The sequence below is a fragment of the Panthera onca genome, chromosome C1 (assembly GCF_046562875.1).
Source record: "Panthera onca isolate mPanOnc1 chromosome C1, mPanOnc1 haplotype 2, whole genome shotgun sequence".
Taxonomy (NCBI): domain Eukaryota; kingdom Metazoa; phylum Chordata; class Mammalia; order Carnivora; family Felidae; genus Panthera; species Panthera onca.
The window spans coordinates 156,738,667-156,757,167 of NC_138346.1; the positions used below are offsets into that span (position 1 = coordinate 156,738,667).

General features: G+C 40.6%; 1 protein-coding gene across 2 annotated transcripts in view; it reads right to left on the reverse strand.

Moving 5' to 3' along the window:
• AK5 (adenylate kinase 5) overlaps window positions 1-18,501 on the reverse strand; it is a 259,760-nt gene that overhangs the window by 25,350 nt on the left and 215,909 nt on the right. For both annotated transcript variants that reach the window (XM_078451771.1, XM_078451770.1), the window contains exons 11-12: window positions 15,271-15,434; window positions 13,228-13,344 (exon numbers count right to left, since the gene is read on the reverse strand). In XM_078451771.1, the coding sequence (XP_078307897.1) occupies window positions 13,228-13,344; window positions 15,271-15,434 (281 nt within the window). The remainder of the gene's footprint in view (window positions 1-13,227; window positions 13,345-15,270; window positions 15,435-18,501) is intronic.

Sequence of the window (18,501 nt, forward strand, 5' to 3'; positions counted from 1 at the left end):
AGTCAGAAAAAACCCCCTAATTTTGGAAAAGACTGTAACAATTTATTGAGTACCATATGTAGGCTTATAAATATGTCAGGCACTTTTCAAGGATCCCATCTAATCTTTCTGAGAGACACTGCAGTAGCCATTTTCAATTTACATTTTATAGAAGAAGAAATTGAGATACGTAAAGTTAAATGAGTCGCCAGTGGGTTGTACAGCAGGCTCTTAATACAGGCCTGTTAACAGCAGTCACTATGACCAGGGGTTATCAGCTGGAGTGTGGGATGGAGATGGTGGTCGGACACCCCAACCCCTTCCTCATATTCCTTCTGCCCCTGTCTCACACTCACACATACACACACACACACACACACACAAACACACCCCTACACACATGCGCTTTCAACATACACATATACATACACTGACACCCTTCCCTTCTCCCAATATACCATATTGGACACTGAAGCCACAGATCATTAATTCAATGGGGCAAAGCCAGTGTTGGGAACAGAAGATAGGACGGTAATAGAGAAATACACAGACATACCCTTAAGCTGTGGATACTAGTTTGTGTTTGGTCTTTGGTAATGTCAGGTACAGGAGTTAAATCCTTAAAGGACTCAGAAGAGTATCTCAGAAGACTCAGAAGACTATAGGTATGTAAGAGCATCAGCCTAACTAACTAACTGGCTTTTCAGCAACAGATGGTCCCGTGCTTCAGGCACATCAGTCTCTGTGACACAGAAAGGCTGGTTAAAACCAGCCAATCCCAGGCCCGAATGGCTTCAAACAGTTGTAGGCCTGATTAGTGCACAAGAAACACTCCCTGTGCTCTCAACCTGGCTGATTGCTCTGAATCTCTGGAGAAAATCAGGTGTCTGTATTTGTCTTTGCCAAATTTCAAATTAATTACTTGTCTGTAATTTGGAGGGGACTCAACAAATGACGGGGTCCCTACAGGGCATAAATGAATTAAGAGCAGCTCATTCTGTATATTTGTATCATCTCTGTTATTCTGGTCAGGTTTAAAGCAAGTACTTGCTTTGGAAGGTTGCACGTGTTCCCTTGCACATAAGCCTAAGTAAGGGACGGTAGAATCTTCTAAATTCACTGTACCCAGAGAGAAATCAATACCATGCTTGATCTTTAAAAACTCTTCCCAGTACTATGTAGAAGATTATTTATGTAGATCTCACCGCAGGCCACCAGTTCATTAATTAAATGGGGCACCTGTGTATTTTGTGAAATGGAATCATGAATTTAGCATTGGTTAAACCTGCCCGGTTGCCATGCTAACAATTCTTTTTCACTCCTGAGTTCTTGTGGGGTTCCTGCTCTGCATATTCTAACACTGTCTGAATGGGGCCCAAAGTGGGAGGGGCCTTCTGCTTTACTTTAGGGTAAATCATATGGGTATTTGAACTCATACACACCAAAGGCCAGGGACAGACCACTGGCTGTGTAAAGCCTTCACCTTGCACTACCTGCATTACAGGCAAAGGAGAAAGGTGTGACGGAGTAGAGATTTACAGATTTGTGTGAGGTGTGATTAAAAAATGAGTCACCCTAATGTAGACAATATTTTATAGCCTTTTATAGCTTAGAAAACATATTAATGCATGTTTTGTCATTCAGTGCTCACAAAACCCTCAAATTAGGGTTTGGCAGGTGTATTGTCATCAGAAGTTGTCTTACTTGCCCAGGGTCACACCAATAAATGGCAGAGGCAAAATCCAGCTTTTCAGACTCTGGACCCCATGAGTGACGTGCTTCAAAGAGGCTCCACGTGAATGCCACTGCTCAAAACAGTTTGGAGTACCACAGGCCTAAAATCAGGGATCTGCCTTCAGACCCAGTTATAAAAATCCCCAAGAGAGAATTAGGATTATAATTTTGCTGTTGTTTGCACACAGTAGTTGACAAAACAAAACAAAAAAAAGATGCTTATCTTTACCACACATCTTACTTATCACGCTGGGCCATTTGGGCGTTTCAAAAGAACAACTTTACAAAGTAGACTTTTAAAAGCCATTCTTCCTCCAGTACTTTCAACTAGTGCATAACCTGCCTTGACTCTCTTGGAGACCCTACCCTCCCAGGGCTCTTTGGACCTTAATTTAAGTTCACAGGCAAGGGAAGTGTGAAATCACCTAGAAGGGTGCTATGGCTTTGAAGCCTGAACTTCAGTAGGCACTGTGGACCCCGCAGGGGTTACGGCGTGTCTCCCATCGTGTTTTAACGGTGTTTCCACAACTGCCAATCCCCGACAGGCAGGCAGTTTCTCAAGACCCTGACTACAACAACTTCTCTGTGTCCTCTCTCAATCCTCTAGCCTTGAAAAGGTCCTGATTCTAAAGTGGTGTAGAAAAAATTTCCCCATTCCTGGGAACAGCATGGAAGTTTTTTGTGTGTCTTGCATCCATGAGATACAGCCACACCAACACTAAACCATCCTACATGCCTAGAAAACTGACTGGAGGATTAGCACAACAATCTGCACAACCTGAACCACAAAATTCAGCAGGTACATGGTGTGCAGGTACTTGGGGAGCGATAAGCTGCGAAAGATAGGGAACCACTTTTGCGGGCGGAGAGAGGAGGGAGACTAGAGTGGGGCGGAGAATACAGGAAAAGCACCCCTCCCCAAAAGCAGCTGAAGAGAAAGTGGAAAATTGGAAACAGCCGCAGGGACTAAACTAAAAAGGGAGAAAGGAGAAAGGTTTAAATTCCATTAAGACTGTAAACAAGGGGAGCGCAAAGGCTGCGACTCCGCAGCTTGATACCTGGCGATGCTCTGGTGGGAAGGGAAAATCCCCAGGAACAGAGTGGGGTCCGGGAGGTTCTCGGGCCACACGGGGAAAAGCGGTTCCACTGCTGGAAGGACATTTGGTAGAGACTGTTGAAGACACCTGGTCCCAGCAGACCCCGGAAGGCAGCCACATTCACTGGTGCTGGGGCAAGGTCGTTAAGGGTGAAGCCTGGTGCCAGATGTGTATTGCAATTTTCCATTATCCCTGAAATGCTGATGCTACACTATCTTGCGAACTTTTTCTGGCACCTGGCCACAGTCTCAGGGCACTGGCAGCAGCAGGGTCCAGCAAGCATTCCTGGGTGCAGCCGATATTCAGCCATTGCTCATTCAGCCATTGCTCGGTGAGACCCTCCTGCAGAGGGGCAGGACGGGTCAAAGCCGCAGTCCTTCCGAAGTTAAGGGGCCGGGGAAAACAGCCACATTTGAGACGAAACTCAGGAGAGAGGTACTGCCTGGGGCCTGGTCACAGAGAGTGAAAAAGCGGGGAGTGGATGATCGCTGAAGACAGAGGACGGGTGTGCGATTGCTGATCTGGGAGAACAGACTGGGTAGCTGGTGGGCACCATTTTCACCGCTCCCGCGCATGCGCATATGCACCTACGAGCCTCGGACCAATCCACCCCAGTACGCTAGCAGCGCCATCTAGTGGAGAGTGGAGCTGTTACACTGAGTCCCGCCCCACTGGGCCAACTTCGCTCTTCAAGTGCACAAGTCTCACTGCCTGCTTAGCTTTTGGACTATAAAGCACTACATAGACTGACTTCTAGGGGAAAACAAACTAATTTCACTCCTATTTCAATCTGTTAGCAGGTTCATCTAATCAATTTTATTTCTTTTTTTTTCTTTTTCTTTTTCTCTTTTTTACTTTTTCTTAAATACAGAAAAAAATCATTTTTCTTTTCAATTTTTATTAAAAATATTAACTTTTATTACTATATTTTTTAGTTTTGTGTAATTTTTTTCAAATTCTATTTTACTTCCATCGTTTTATTTTAGTCTACTTCAGTGTATTCACCTTTTCAAATTTTTAAACAATTTCTTTTTTTTCTTTTCCTTTTTTCTCTTTTTTGTTTTTATTTTTCTTGAATGCAGAAAAACTTCATTTTTACTTTCATTTTCTATTAAAAATATTTTTCTTTAATTTTTATTACTATATTTTTGCTTTTATGTAAATTTTTTCAAATTCTATTTTACTTCCATCATCTTATTTTAATCTACTACAGTGTATTCACTTTTTCAAATTTTCAAACAATTTCTTTTTTTTTCTTTTTATCTTTTTTGTTTCCTTTTTTCTTAAATACAGAAAAAGAAAAAATTCATATTTATTTTTAATTTTTATTAAAAATATTTTTCTTTAATTTTTATCTACTATATTCTTTACTTTTGTGTATATTTTCTTAAATTCTATTTTACCTCCATACATCTCATTTTAGTCTACTTCAGTGTATTCATTTTTTCAAATTCTCAAACAATTCCCTTTTTTTTCTCTCTCCCCCCCTTTTTTAGTTTGTTTGTTTCTCTAATCCGTCAAACCACTTTCAACACCCAGACCAAAACACACCTAGGATCTAGCATCATCTATTTGATTTTCGTGTGTGTGTGTGTTTAATTTTTAATTTTAATATTTTTTAATTTTAATTTTTTTAATTTCAATTTTTCTACCTCATTAATTCCTTTTCTCCCTTCAAAATGACAAAATGGAGGAATTCACCCCAAAAGAAAGAACACAAAGAAACGACAGCCAGGGATTCAACCAACACAGATACAAGCAAGATGTCTGAACCAGAATTTAGAATCACGACAATAAGAATACTAGCTGGAATTGAAAATAGATTAGAATCCCTTTCTGCAGAGATAAAAGAAGTAAAAAATAGCCAGAATGAAATTAAAAATGCTATAACTGAGCTGCAAACATGGATGGATGCAGTGGCGGCAAGGATGGACGAGGCAGAACAGAGAATCAGCGATATAGAGGACAAACTTATAGAGAATAATGAAGCAGAAAAAAAGAGGGAGATTAAGGCAAAAGAGCCCATTTAAGAATTAGAGAAATCAGTGACTCATTAAAAAGGAATCATAGGGGTCCTAGAAGAGGAAGAGAGCGAAATAGGCGTAGAAGGGTTGTGTGAGCAAATCATAGCAGAAAACTTTCCTAACCTGGGGAAAGACACAGACATCAAAATCCAGGAAGCACAGAGGACCCCCATTAGATTCAACAAAAACCGACCATCAAGAAGGCATATCATAGTCAAATTCACAAAATACTCAGGCAAGGAGAGAATCATGAAAGCAGCGAGGGAAAAAAGTCCCTAACCTACAAGGGAAGACAGATCAGGTTTGTAGCAGACCTATCCACAGAAACTTGGCAGGCCAGAAAGGAGTGGCAGGATATATTCAATGTGCTGAATCAGAAAAATATGCAGCCAAGAATTCTTTCTCCAGCAAGGCTGTCATTCAAAATAGAAGGAGAGATAAAAAGTTTTCCAGACAAACAAAAATTAAAGGAGTTTGTGACCACTAAACCAGCCCTGCAAGAAATTTTAAGGGGGACTTTCTGAGGGGAGAAAAGATGAAAAAAAAAAAATATATATATCTCTCAAAAGCAACAAAGATTAGAAAGGACCAGAGAACACCAACAGAAACTCCAACTCTACAAGCAACATAATAGCAATAAATTCATATCTTTCAGTACTCACTCTAAATGTCAGTAGACTCAATACTCCAATCAAAAGACATAGGGTAACAGAATGGATAAGAAAACAAGACCCATTTATATGCTGTTTACAAGAGACCCACTTTAGACCTAAAGACACCTTCGGATTGAAAATAAGGTGATGGAGAAACATCTATCTTGCTAATGGTCAACAAAAGAAAGCCAGAGGAGCCATATTTATATCAGACAATGTAGACTTTAAAATAAAGACTGTATCAAGAGATGCAAAAGGGCATTATATCATAATCAAGGGGTCTATCCACCAAGAAGACCTAACAATTGTAAACATTTATGCGCCAAATGTGCAAGCACCCAAATATATAAATCAATTAATCACAGCCATAAAGAAACTCATCAATAGTAATACCATAATGGTAGGAGACTTCAACACCCCACTCACAGCCATGGACAGATCATCTAATCAAAAAACCAACAAGGAAACAATGGCTTTGAATGATACACTGGACCAGATGGACTTAACAGATATATTCAGAACATTTCATCCTAAAGCAGCAGATATACATTCTTCTCCAGTGCACATGGAATGTTCTCCAGAATAGACCATATACTGGGACACAAATCAGCCCTAAGTAAGCACAAAAAGATTGAGATCATACCATGCATATTTTCAGACCACAACGCTATGAAACTCGAAATCAACCACAAGAAAAAGTTTGGAAAGGTAACAAATACTTGGAGACTGAAGAACATCCTACTAAAGAATAAATGGGCTAACCAAGCAGTTAAAGAGGAAATTAAAAAGTATATGGAAGTCAATGAAAATGATAACACCACAACCCAAAACCTCTGGGACGCAGCAAAGGTGGTCATAAGAGGAAAGTATATAGCAATCCAGGCCTTCCTAAAGAAGGAAGAAAGATCTCAGATACACAGCCCAACCTTACGCCTTAAGGAGCTGGGAAAAGAACAACAAATAAAACCCAAAGCCAGCAGAAGACAGGAAATAATAAAGATTAGAGCAGAAATTAATGCTATCAAAACCAAAAAAACAGTAGAACAGATCAATGAAACCAGGAGATGGTTCTTATAAAGAATTAACAAAATTGATAAACCACTAGCCAGTTTGATCAAAAAGGAAAAGGAAAGGACTCAAATAAATAAAAGAATGAAAGAGGAGAGATCACAACCAACACAACAAAAATAAAAACAATAATAAGAGAATATTATGAGCAATTATATGCCAATTAAATGGGTAATCTGGAAGAAATGGACAAATTCCTAGAGACATATACACTACCAAAACCGAAACAGGAAGAAATAGAAAATTTGAACAGACCTATAACCAATAAGGAAATCGAATTAGTAATCAAAACTCTGCCAAAAAACAAGAGTCTAGGGCCAGATGGCTTCCCAGGGGAATTCTACCAAACATTTAAGGAAGAGTTAACACCTATTCTCTTAAAGGTGTTCGAAAAAATAGAAATGGAAGGACAACTTCCAAACTATTTCTATGAAGCCAGCCAGCATTACCTTGATTCCAAAACCAGAGACCCCACTAAAAAGGAGAACTACAGACCAATTTCCCTGATGAACATGGATGCAAAAATCCTCAACAAGATATTAGCCAACTGGCTCCAACAATACATTAAAAAAAATTATTCACATGACCAAGCGGGATTTATACCTAGGACGCAGGGCTGGTTCAATATCCGCAAAACAATTAACGTGATTCATCACATCAATAAAAGAAAGGACAAGAACCATATAATCTTCTCAATAGATGCAGAGAAAGCATTTGACAAAATACAGTATCCTTTCTTGATAAAAATCCTCAAGAAACTAGGGGTAGAAGGAGGATACCTTGAGATCATAAAAGCCATATATGAATGACCCAACGCTAATATCATCCTCAATGGGGAAAAACTGAGAGCCTTCCCCCTAAGGTCAGGAACAAGACAGGGATGTCCACTCTCACCACTGTTATTCAACATAGTATCGGAAGTCTTAGCCTCTGCAATCAGACAACACAAAGAAATAAAAGGCATCCAAATCGGCCAGGAGGAGGTCAAACTTTCACTCTTCGCAGATGATATGATACTCTATATGGAAAACCCACAAGATTCCACCAAAAAACTGCTAGAATTGATCCATGAATTCAGCAAAGTTGCAGGATATAAAATCAACTCACAGAAATTGGTTGCGTTCCTATACACCAACAATGAAGCGACAGAAAAAGGAATCAATCCCATTTATAGTTGCAACAAAAACCATAAAATAACTAGGAATAAATCTAACCAAAGAGGTGAAAAATCTATACGCTGAAAACTATAGAAAGCTTATGAAAGAAACTGAAGAAGACATAAAAATGGAAAAAGATTCCATGCTCCTGGATAGGAAGAGCAAATATTGTTAAAATGTCGAAACTACCCAAAGCAATCCACATAGTCAATGCAATCCCTATCAAAGTAACACCAGCATTCTTCACAGAGCTAGAGCAAATAATCCTAAAATTTGTATGGAACCAGACAAGACCCTGAATAGCCAACGCAATCTTGGAAAAGAAAACCAAAGCAGGAGGCATCACAATCCCGGACTTCAAGCTATACTATAAAGCTGTTATCATCAAGACAGTATGGTACTGGCACAAGAACAGACACTCAGGTCAATGGAACAGAAAAAAGAACCCAGAAATGGACCCACGAATGTATGGCCAACTAATCTTTGACAAAGCAGGAAAGAATATCCAATGGAATAAAGACAGTCTCTTTAGCAAGTGGTGCTGGGAAAACTGGACAGTGACATGCGGAAGAATGAACCTGGACCACTTTCTTACACCATATACAAAAATAAGCTCAAAATGGATCAAAGACCTAAATGTAAGACAGGAAGCCATCAAACTCCTTGAGGAGAAAGCAGGCAACAACCTCTTTGACCTTGGCTGCAGCAACTTCTTACTCAACACGTCTCCAGAGGCAAGGGAAACAAAAGCAAAAATGAACTATTGGGACCTCATCAAAATAAAAAGCTTCTGCACAGCAAAGGAAACAATCAGCAAAACTAAAAGGCAACTGACAGAATGGGAGAAGTTATTTGCAAATGGCATATCAGATAAAGAGGTAGTATCCAAAATCTAGAAAGAACTTCTCAAACTCAGCACCCAAAAATCAAATAATCCAGTGAAGAAATGGGCAAAAGGCATGAATAGACACTTCTCCAAAGAAGACATCCAGATGGCCAACCGACACATGAAAAAATGCTCAACGTCACTCATCATCAGGGAAATGCAACTCAAAGCCACAATGAGATACCACCTGACACCTGTCAGAATGGCTAACATGAACAACTCAGGCAACAACAGATGTTGGCGAGGATGCGGAGAAAGAGGATCTCTTTTGCATTGTTGGTGGGAATGCAAGCTGCTGCAGCCACTCTGGAAAACAGTATGGAGGTTCCTCAAAATACTAAAAATAGAACTACCTTACGACCCAGCAATTGCACTACTAGGCATTTATCCATGGGATACAGGTGTGCTGTTTCGAAGGGACACATGCACCCCCATGTTTATAGCAGCACTATCAACAATAGCCAAAGTATGGAAAGAGCCCAAATGTCCATCGATGGATGAATGGATAAAGACGATGTGGTATATATATATAATGGAGTATTACTCGGCAATCAAAATGAACGAAATCTTGCCATTTGCAACTACGTGGATAGAACTGGAGGGTATTATGCTAAGTGACATTAGTCAGAAAAAGACAAAAATCATATGACTTTACTCATCTGAGGACTTTGAGAAACAAATGAACATAAGGGAAGGGAAACAAAAATAATATAAAAACAGGGAAAGGGACAAAACAGAAGAGACTCTTAAATATAGAAAACAAACAGAGGGTTGCTGGAGGGATTGTGGGAGTGGGGGATGAGCTAAATAGGTAAGGGGCATTAAGGAATTTACTTCTGAAATCATTGTTTCACTATATGCTAACTAATTTGGATGTAAATTTTAAAAAATAAAAAAATAAAATTAAAAAAATAAAAAAAAAATGTAAAAAAATAAAAATAAAAAATTTTCCTGTTCCTTAGTTACTTGGCATATATCCCCAGGAACCTTATACACAGCTTGAACAATGGCTAAAAGACTAGAATAATCAAAAATGTAAAACAATCTACAGAAGACTCCATAGTGTTAAGATGTTAGTACTACCCAAAGTGACCTGCAGATTTAATGCAACCCCTTATCAAAGTCCCAATGGCATTGGCTTTTTTTTTTTTTACAGAAATAGAAATACCCATCCTAAAAATTCATAGGAAATATCAAGGCTTCCTGAATACCCAAAACAATCTTGAAAAAGTACAAAGTTAGAGGTCTCATGGTTCCTGATTTAAAAACTTATTACAAAGTCACGGTAATAGAAACAGTGTGGAAATGGCATAAAGGCAGACATACAGAGTGATGGAATAGAACAGACAGCCTGGAAACAAACTTACATATATGGTCAAGTGATTTTTCACAAGGGTGTCAAGAGCATTCAATCGGGGAAAAACAGTCTTTTCAACAAATGGTGTTGGGAAAACCAGATATCCACATGCAAAAGAATGAGATTGGACCCTTATTTTGTACAAGAATTGGTCAAAATGACCAATTGAGGTGGCTGAGTTGATTGAATGTCTGACTCTTGATGTCGGCTCAGGTCATGATCTCATGGTTTGTGAGATGGGGGCCAGCCCCTTGTCGGGCTCTGTGCTGACAGTGCAGAGCCTGGTTTGGATTCGCTCTCTCCCCCTCTCTCTACACCTCCCTCATTCATGCTTGCTCGCACACTCTCCCTCTCAAAAGAAATAAATTTTAAAAATTAAAAAAATGAATGAAAGATCTAAATGTAAGAACTAAAACTATACAACTCTTCAAGAAAACAAAAGAAAAGCCTCATGACATTGATTTGTTCATGGTTTCTTGGACATGACATTAAAACCCAGGGAACAAAAGCAAAAATAGATAAACTGGACTATATAAAAATAAAAAAGACTTCTGTGTATCAAAGGATACAATTAACAGAATGAAAAGGCCACATACAGAGTGGGAGAAAAATTAGCAAATCATATATCTGATAAGAGGTTAGTATCCAGAATATATAAATAACTCGTACAATTTAACAACAAGAAACCAAACAACCTGATTTGAAAATGGGCAAGGGATGTGAATCGACTTTTCTCCAAAGAAGATACTACAAATGGCCAACAAGAACATGAATGGATGCTCAACATCACTCATCTTTGGGAAAATGGAAACCCAAACCACAATCAGAAGTCACCTCATGCCCATAAGGATGGCTGCTATCAAAACCCCCAGAAAATAACAGGTGTTGGTGAAGATGTAGAGAAACTGGATCCCTTGCACACTTGCTGGTGGGAATGTAAAATGGTGCAGTGGCTATGGTAGGTGGCAAGTGATAGAATTACGACATGTTCCAGTAACTTCACTTCTGTATATATACAAAAGGAATTGAAAGCAGAGTCTTGAAGAAGTATTTGTACATCCATGTTCATAGCATTATTTATAATAGCCAAAAAGCAGAAGCAACCCAAGTAACTACTGATGGATGAATGGATAAACAAAATATCTTTCAGCCTTAGAAAGGAAGGAAATTGTAACACATGCCACAACATGAATGAGCCTTGAGGATATTATGCTAAGTGAAATAGGCCAGCTACAAAAGGACAAGTCTGTCTTATTCCACTTGTGAGAGGTCCCTAGAGTAGTCAAATTCAGAGACAGAAAGTAGAATTGTGGTTGCCAGGGGCTGAGGAGAGAGAGAAACAGGGAGTTGTTATTTCATGGGTGTAGAGTTTCCATTTTGCAGGATGAAAAGACTTCTTAAGAATGAATGCACAACAATTGAACTGTACAGTTCAATAAAATTCGTTAAGATGTTAACTTAAAAAAATTTTTTTTTAAATGTTTATTTATTTTTGAGAGAGACAGAGACAGAGTGTGAACAGGGGAGGGGCAGAGAGAGGGAGAGACAGAATCCGAAATAGGCTCCAGGCTCTGAGCTATCAGCCCAGAGCCCGACACAGGGCTTGAACTCACAACCCATGAGATCGTGACCTGAGCCGAAGTCGGATGCCCAACCGACTGAGCCACCCAGGCGCCCCAGATGTTAACTTTTATGTTATGTATGTTTTACCATGATTTAAAAAAAAAAAAAAGTAGAACAATCTTCCTAATTCCATTCTTTGAAAAAAGTAGTTGATTTATATTGAAGTTTGAGCTCTTAAAGTGGTTTGTTTTGTGAGAAAAAGCTCATTAGAACACTGGCTCTGAGTGCCTCCCCTGCCCCCCGCCCCATCAGGAACTACCTGGAACCACCCACTGCAGTCACAGACTCTGCCGCCCCGCCTTGATGGAGGCTCTGGAGGTGAGGGAAAGCCCTGCCCGATTCACAGCCCACTCTTGCCAAGTAGGCCAGGGCATTTGTTCTTTTACTCTGGTTGCAAGGAGGAAATGTAGGAGAAGGCGAGCAATTGCCTTTAAATATTCAGATACTATCTAAGGAAGTTCAGTCAAACAGGCTTAGAAGGTCAGACTAACCCCCAGGAGACACACAAGTACAATTCACTTTAATGAACGTCGCAGTGTTAGAGATGGATGGAGACGGGCCTCCAAATCTTTGTCCTACCAGCAGTTGTCACTTATCTTCCATGTGATTGTGGGCAAGTCATGTAACCTCTTTGAGCTTAATTCATCACCTTTAACATGAAGAAAATACCTCCTCTTTCTATCTTAAAAGATTCTTAATAATGTATGAAATGAAATATATATGAAAATATTTTAAAACTAGTCAAAAGAAAAATCTACATAAATATTAATTCTTGCAAGCTCTGGCGTCTTTGTTTAATAAATGGGGACAAGTGTCTCTCTCTTGCTTGGACTTAGAGGTGAATGTATGTAAAGCATGTAGCACAGGAGTGAGCCCAGAGTGGGTTCAATAAATGAGAGTTATGATGGGTTTTTACTTACTGTTGTTCACCTGTAAGTGGCCCTGATCCACCCACTTCACTAAGAGAGGGTGGGAGTTGAGGAGGCTGGATGGTGGGAGGCTGGAGCATTTGGTACATTTGATTCTGCCTGTCCAGCATCAATTCCCTTGCTAGCCTCTAGGGGCATCCCTATTCTTTCTTGGGTGATATCCCTTCCCTTCTTCAGTCTGTGTGCTTCAGGTATGGTGCCTGTTCTTCCTTCTCCCTTCTCATCCCTGACCTGGTCCTCCAGGATGAATCAGGATATTCCCGGATATTTCATTATACGCCCTCCCATCTTCCCCTTGGCCACAGTGATTGGTTCAGTGATGGGCTCATGACCTAATCCAGGATAACGAAACACAACCCTGGGTCTTTTGCTGCACCCACTGGAAAAGAAAAACACTTTCTGTGAGATCACTTAGATGGTGAAATATAAGCCTAGAATTCAAGAGATGGAGAAAGTCACACCATTGACGAACAAATCTGAATACATGGATCCAACCAAGTGTGAACCACTCCTGGACATTTTTGTTAATTGAGCCGATAAATCCACCACCATCACCCAACCCACCCTCCTCTTTTTTGTCATTTTGTGTTGAGCTTTTGCCATTTGTCACTAAAGGTTTGATTAACGTAATTAGGAGAGGGATAGACTTTGAATTTATCCCCCAACCTCAATGATATCCCTAATTGTCCTTCTGGGAAGATCCCCGTAACAACAGCTTACCCTACGTCCGAACTCTTCCCCTTGCTTCACTTCCTGGGGATAGCCATCAATCAGGAAGCCCTTGGTGTCACTGAGGCTGGCCAACATGGCCTCCTTCAGGAGCTCCAGAATGATGCGCTGGAGCAGAGACAGAGAATGGTCAGCATCTGAGCTCTTTCATAGAACAATGCTAGAATCACCACCCACCTCCATCAGTCATCCCATTTGGGGAGGGAGAAAGGTTCAGATAAGATTAACAGCAGACAGCAATATACCATATTTCATCCATTCTTAATCTCACTTCCCCCATTTTACTGCCTATGAAATTGATAGGTGTATTACAATCAGTCATAGTTTAAAAAGGTTTTTTTTTTTTTTTTTTTTTTTTTTCTGGCTGGTATAGCTATATATGAGATAGCTTATTAGTTCTATTTTACTAGGGTATCTTAAAATAACAGCATCTTAGAATAAATGAAATTCATATGGCCATGAATTAGGGATAATGGAAGTTTAAAACTAAGCAAAACATGGTATAAAATGTGCTTCTCTGTTGATTTTTTTCCCAGTAAATATTCTAAAAATTTGACAGCTACTGACTTGAGAAAACTTTCTATAAATATGAAGTAGCATTTTCTAGCAGTATCACTTTTTCTGTTAAAAATTTTGATTTAACCTGTGCTTCTGAAAATGAGAGGAGAGAGATACATGGAATCTTGGGACTGGATGTAGGAAAAATGTGACCAGCTGCCCAAATGGGGGGAATTCTCTGTTCTCTGGTTTCCTGGCATCCTCTGACTTTTGTTTGGGGCTTGGGGAATACACAGCCATCACAAGGGTGGTAAGAAACTATGCCTAGGTTCTAGTGAATTAACTCCTCATGAAGTTTATATTCTAGATAGAAAGATAGATAATACATAAAGAAATATATAATAAATAATCAGCTAGAGAGAATTGTTAAGGACAAAATTAAAGTAAGGCAAAGAGATACAAAATTCTGGAGGTGCTATTTTAGATAAGGTAGTCAGGGAAGGCCTCTTTGATAAATTGGGATATTTAAGTAGGGATCTGGACAAAGTAAAGGAGCAAACTATATTAATATATCAAGTTGAGGAAACAGCAGTGCAAAGGCCCTGAGGCAGAAACAGCCTGGCCTGTGGGAAGAATAATGGTGAGGCCAGTGGCTGGGTGTAAAATAATGTTGGAAAGGTAGCTGGAGTCCAGAGTCACAGGAAGGACTCTGGATTTCATTCTCAGTGTGGTGGGGATCCACTGGAAGCTTCTGGGAAAGGGAATAACACAATTTGACAAACATTTTAAAGAAATCCGTCTGGCTGCTATGAAAAGAGTAAACTGGAGGGGGAAAAGAGTGGGGGCAAGGAGGTCTGCTAAGAGCCAACTGCAATGGTCTGTTTCCTTTCGTGAGAACCATGCTGGCTTCCAGGAGGGAAACAGACTGTAGCTCATTAAAGAGGAAGCATAAAGCTCTGTTAGCTAATAGGGACTGCATTGTACAAGCCCTAATTACAGAGCCTAGCATGGGAACTAGTAAGGCAAGGATGAATATTTTTTGATACCTATGGCACACAGCTTCCCAGAGATAGATGGTGATTTGAAAAGGAAAAAAGATACATAAAAGGGAAATTTTTTACTTAAACTATCTAAGGGAGATACCAAATTTCAAGATAGTGCTATCATACCTTCCAGAACTAGACCAAAACATTATTTCCTATTTTCCAGAGGATTCCAATTCTAGGCTTTGCAGCACCATGCAGCAAAGATTTTGAAGGTTTTAACGCTAAAGTGGGGACCAGTCTTTTCTGGAAAATACGAGTTAGGCTAACAATCAGGGACCTGGAAGAGTAACAAGGTAGGAGGAACCTGGGCCTGTACAACATGGTCTGACTGACAGGTCTCTGCTGTAGACCCACCACCTGCCTCTGGACTGTTACATCAGGGAGAAATAAAATGTAGCTGTTGGCGTGTGGGCTTCTTTTTTCCAGCAGCTTAGACTAGCTGCAACACTCCAAAATCCCTCGCCAGCCAGGAAAGGTAGCTGTCACTTACTGAGGGCACCAGGTCTCCACGTTCCATGATATCTCTGATCAATTTGCTTCTTTCAGATTCTGATGACAGCTCATTACGCAGGAGCTCACCAGTCGAGAGATGTGTAAATCCGTATTTTTCCACCAGCTTTTCACACTGTGTGCCTTTGCCAGAGCCTGGGCCACCTAGAAAAGAAGTCATGTATCAGACACCCATCCCAAGCCGCCATGGTGAACAAGCCTCAGCACTTCATTCACCAAGCATGTACTGAGTTCTTATGAGTTATAGGGAGTGGTGGACTACGGAGAATGGGATACAGTCCTTGCCCTCAAAGAGCCTGTTGTCCGGGGCAGGGGCAGGTGTTATCCACCAACAATAAGCAGTTACTATAGGTGATCTGGTGGGGAGAGTTCAGGCTGCTCTAGGGCACAGGGGAGGGGTGCAAGACTCTGTTTTGGTAGAGATGAAGGAGAAGTTTCCTGGGGAACTGAATATGCTCATGTGCAAAACACTGACCATGGTGCCTGGTACAAAAGTGGGTGGGCAATAGATGCTAGCTATTAATTTTTAAAATACATTGTTTTCATTTTCAAACAATCCCAAATGTACAGGAGAGTTATCAGGAGAGAACAAAGAACTTTCTGAAACATTTGAGAATAAGTTGCCATTCTAATTGCTGTCTCATCACTACAGAACACTTCAGTTTCATTTCCTCTAAACAAGGAGCCAAGCATACCCTTCTACATTACTACCTCTTCAGAACCCATTCATATTTCAGTGGAATTGTTCCGATAATGTTCTTTGAAGTCAATGGGTCAAGTTCAGAATCATGCATTGCTTTTAGTTGTCATGCCCTTCTGGTCTCCTGTATGGAACAGATTTCTTCATGTTTCCTTGATACTTTTGAAGATTATATTTATTTTGTAGAATGTCCCTCAATATGATTTTCTTCCTGCTGTTTTCTGAATATTATTCTGAGTATCAGCCATATTCCTTTGATGAGCATTACACCTTCGACTCTTTTCCCTGCTTCCCCTGCCCCAAGTTCAACCAGTTGCTAAGTTGTAAGATTTACATCCAAAAATAATAGCTAACCTTTGCCAGGAGTTTACTGCACTCACTGTTCTTCGCATTTTAAAGATTTTATTTTATTTTATTTTATTTTATTTTGAGAGAGAGAGAGAGGGAGAGAGAGAGAACATGTGCACACCAGTGGGAGAGGGACAGAGGTGAGGGAAAGAGAGAGAATCTTAAGCAGGCTCCATGCTCAACACAGAGCCTGATGTGGGGTTTGATTCCATGACTGTGAGATCATGACCTGAGCCCAAATCAAGAGTCAGACACTTAACTGACTGAGCCACCCAGGTGCCCACTAAACATTTTATATGTATTAATTTAAAATAATCTTAGAAGGCAGGCACTATTATCCCCATTTTACATATGGGAAAGCAGAGACACAGAGACTAAACTCAACTACAATAAACCGCATGGCCAGTATGTACCAAGTCAAGGATGTGAAGCCTAGACTCTGGCTCTCAGAGGCGTTTTCCTCTTTTCTTCCCCGCTGACCACGCTTGCCTGTGGTATGAGCAGGTCCTTATGCTCTGGGACTATGGCAGTCGTTCCGCCTCTGCATGGAGGAGAGGTGAGGCTCTGGAGTCTAGCAGACCTGCTAGAAAAAGACCTACTATCCTGAAAAGCATGGGCACTTCCCAGCTCCACTGCATTCAATGGCTTCCCATTCTGCGCAGGACAAGATCCAAACTCCTTAGAGTAGTATTTCAGCCTTCAAGAATCTAGTTTAACCTCTCCAACTTTTTTTCTCCATTTCTTATCTTTGTCCAATACTGTTATGTCCAGCTGCATACTGTCTCTTCAACAAGACATACTTTTCCAGGCCACCATGCTTTGCTCTCCCAGGTCCTCAGCCTGGAACGCCCTTCCTTCCTCCTCTAACTATTGAGGTCCTCTTAGACCTGGATCAAATGCTTGCCCCTTCTGCCAGGAATTAGACCTCTCGCCCTCACCTCTGTGGGAGTGAGTGGTTTAAATAGCACTTGGATGCCCTCGGCCTGTCCACCACTTGGTCTCCAGGTCCCTCACTAGGTCCCTAACCTTGCACACAGTAGGTGCCCTGTAAGTGTCTGATGAACTGAAGTTTCATAGTAGGTGCTCTGTAAGTGCCTGATGAAGTTTTTCCTGATAGAGGTGATATTGAACATTAAAATGCAAAACACAACTGAGATGGTAAAGGTAGTGAGGATTTAGGACTTGTTTGGCAGTTTTCCTGGTCCACTTCTCTTCATCTTCAAAAACACTTTCTCAGGACACTTGGCAACTTCCCTCTTGGGGGACCTTAGCTGTTGTTCCTTGCTAGTGAAAGGACCTTTCCTTCTCTCTCTTTTGCCTTTACAGAAAATAAAGGAAAGATCCATGTTTTCTATCTTCTGCTCACCTCATAGCTGCTGTAAGCCAAGTGGGGAGGGTTCAGACACCTCACAGCATTGTCATGGATGTGCTAGATGTGACAGGAAAACAGCAATTACAGAGGCTCATAAAAATAATGTGGACCGCCAGAGTGGCCAAAATGAACAAATCAGGAGACTATAGATGCTGGCGAGGATGTGGAGAAATGGGAACCCTCTTGCACTGTTGGTGGGAATGCAAACTGGTGCAGCCACTCTGCAAAACAGTGTGGAGGTTCCTCAGAAAATTAAAAATAGACCTACCCTATGACCCAGAGTAGCACTGCTAGGAATTTACCCAAGAGATACAGGAGCACTGATGCATAGGGCACTTGTACCCCAATGTTTACAGCAGCACTCTCAACAATAGCCAAATTGTGGAAAAAGCCTAAATGTCCATCAACTGATGAATGGATAAAGAAATTGTGGTTTATATACACAATGGAGTACTACGTGGCAATGAGAAAGAATGAAATATGGCCCTTTGTAGCAACGTGGATGGAACTGGAGAGTGTGATGCTAAGTGAAATAAGCCATACAGAGAAAGACAGATACCATATGTTTTCACTCTTATGTGGATCCTGAGAAACTTAACAGAAACCCATGGTGGAGGGGAAGGAAAAAAAAACGAGGTTAGAGTGGGAGAGAGCCAAAACATAAGAGACTCTTAAAAACTGAGAACAAACAGAGGGTTGATGGGGGGTGGGAGGGAGGGGAGGGTGGGTATTGGGTATTGAGGAGGGCACCTTTTGGGATGAGCACTGGGTGTTGTATGGAAACCAATTTG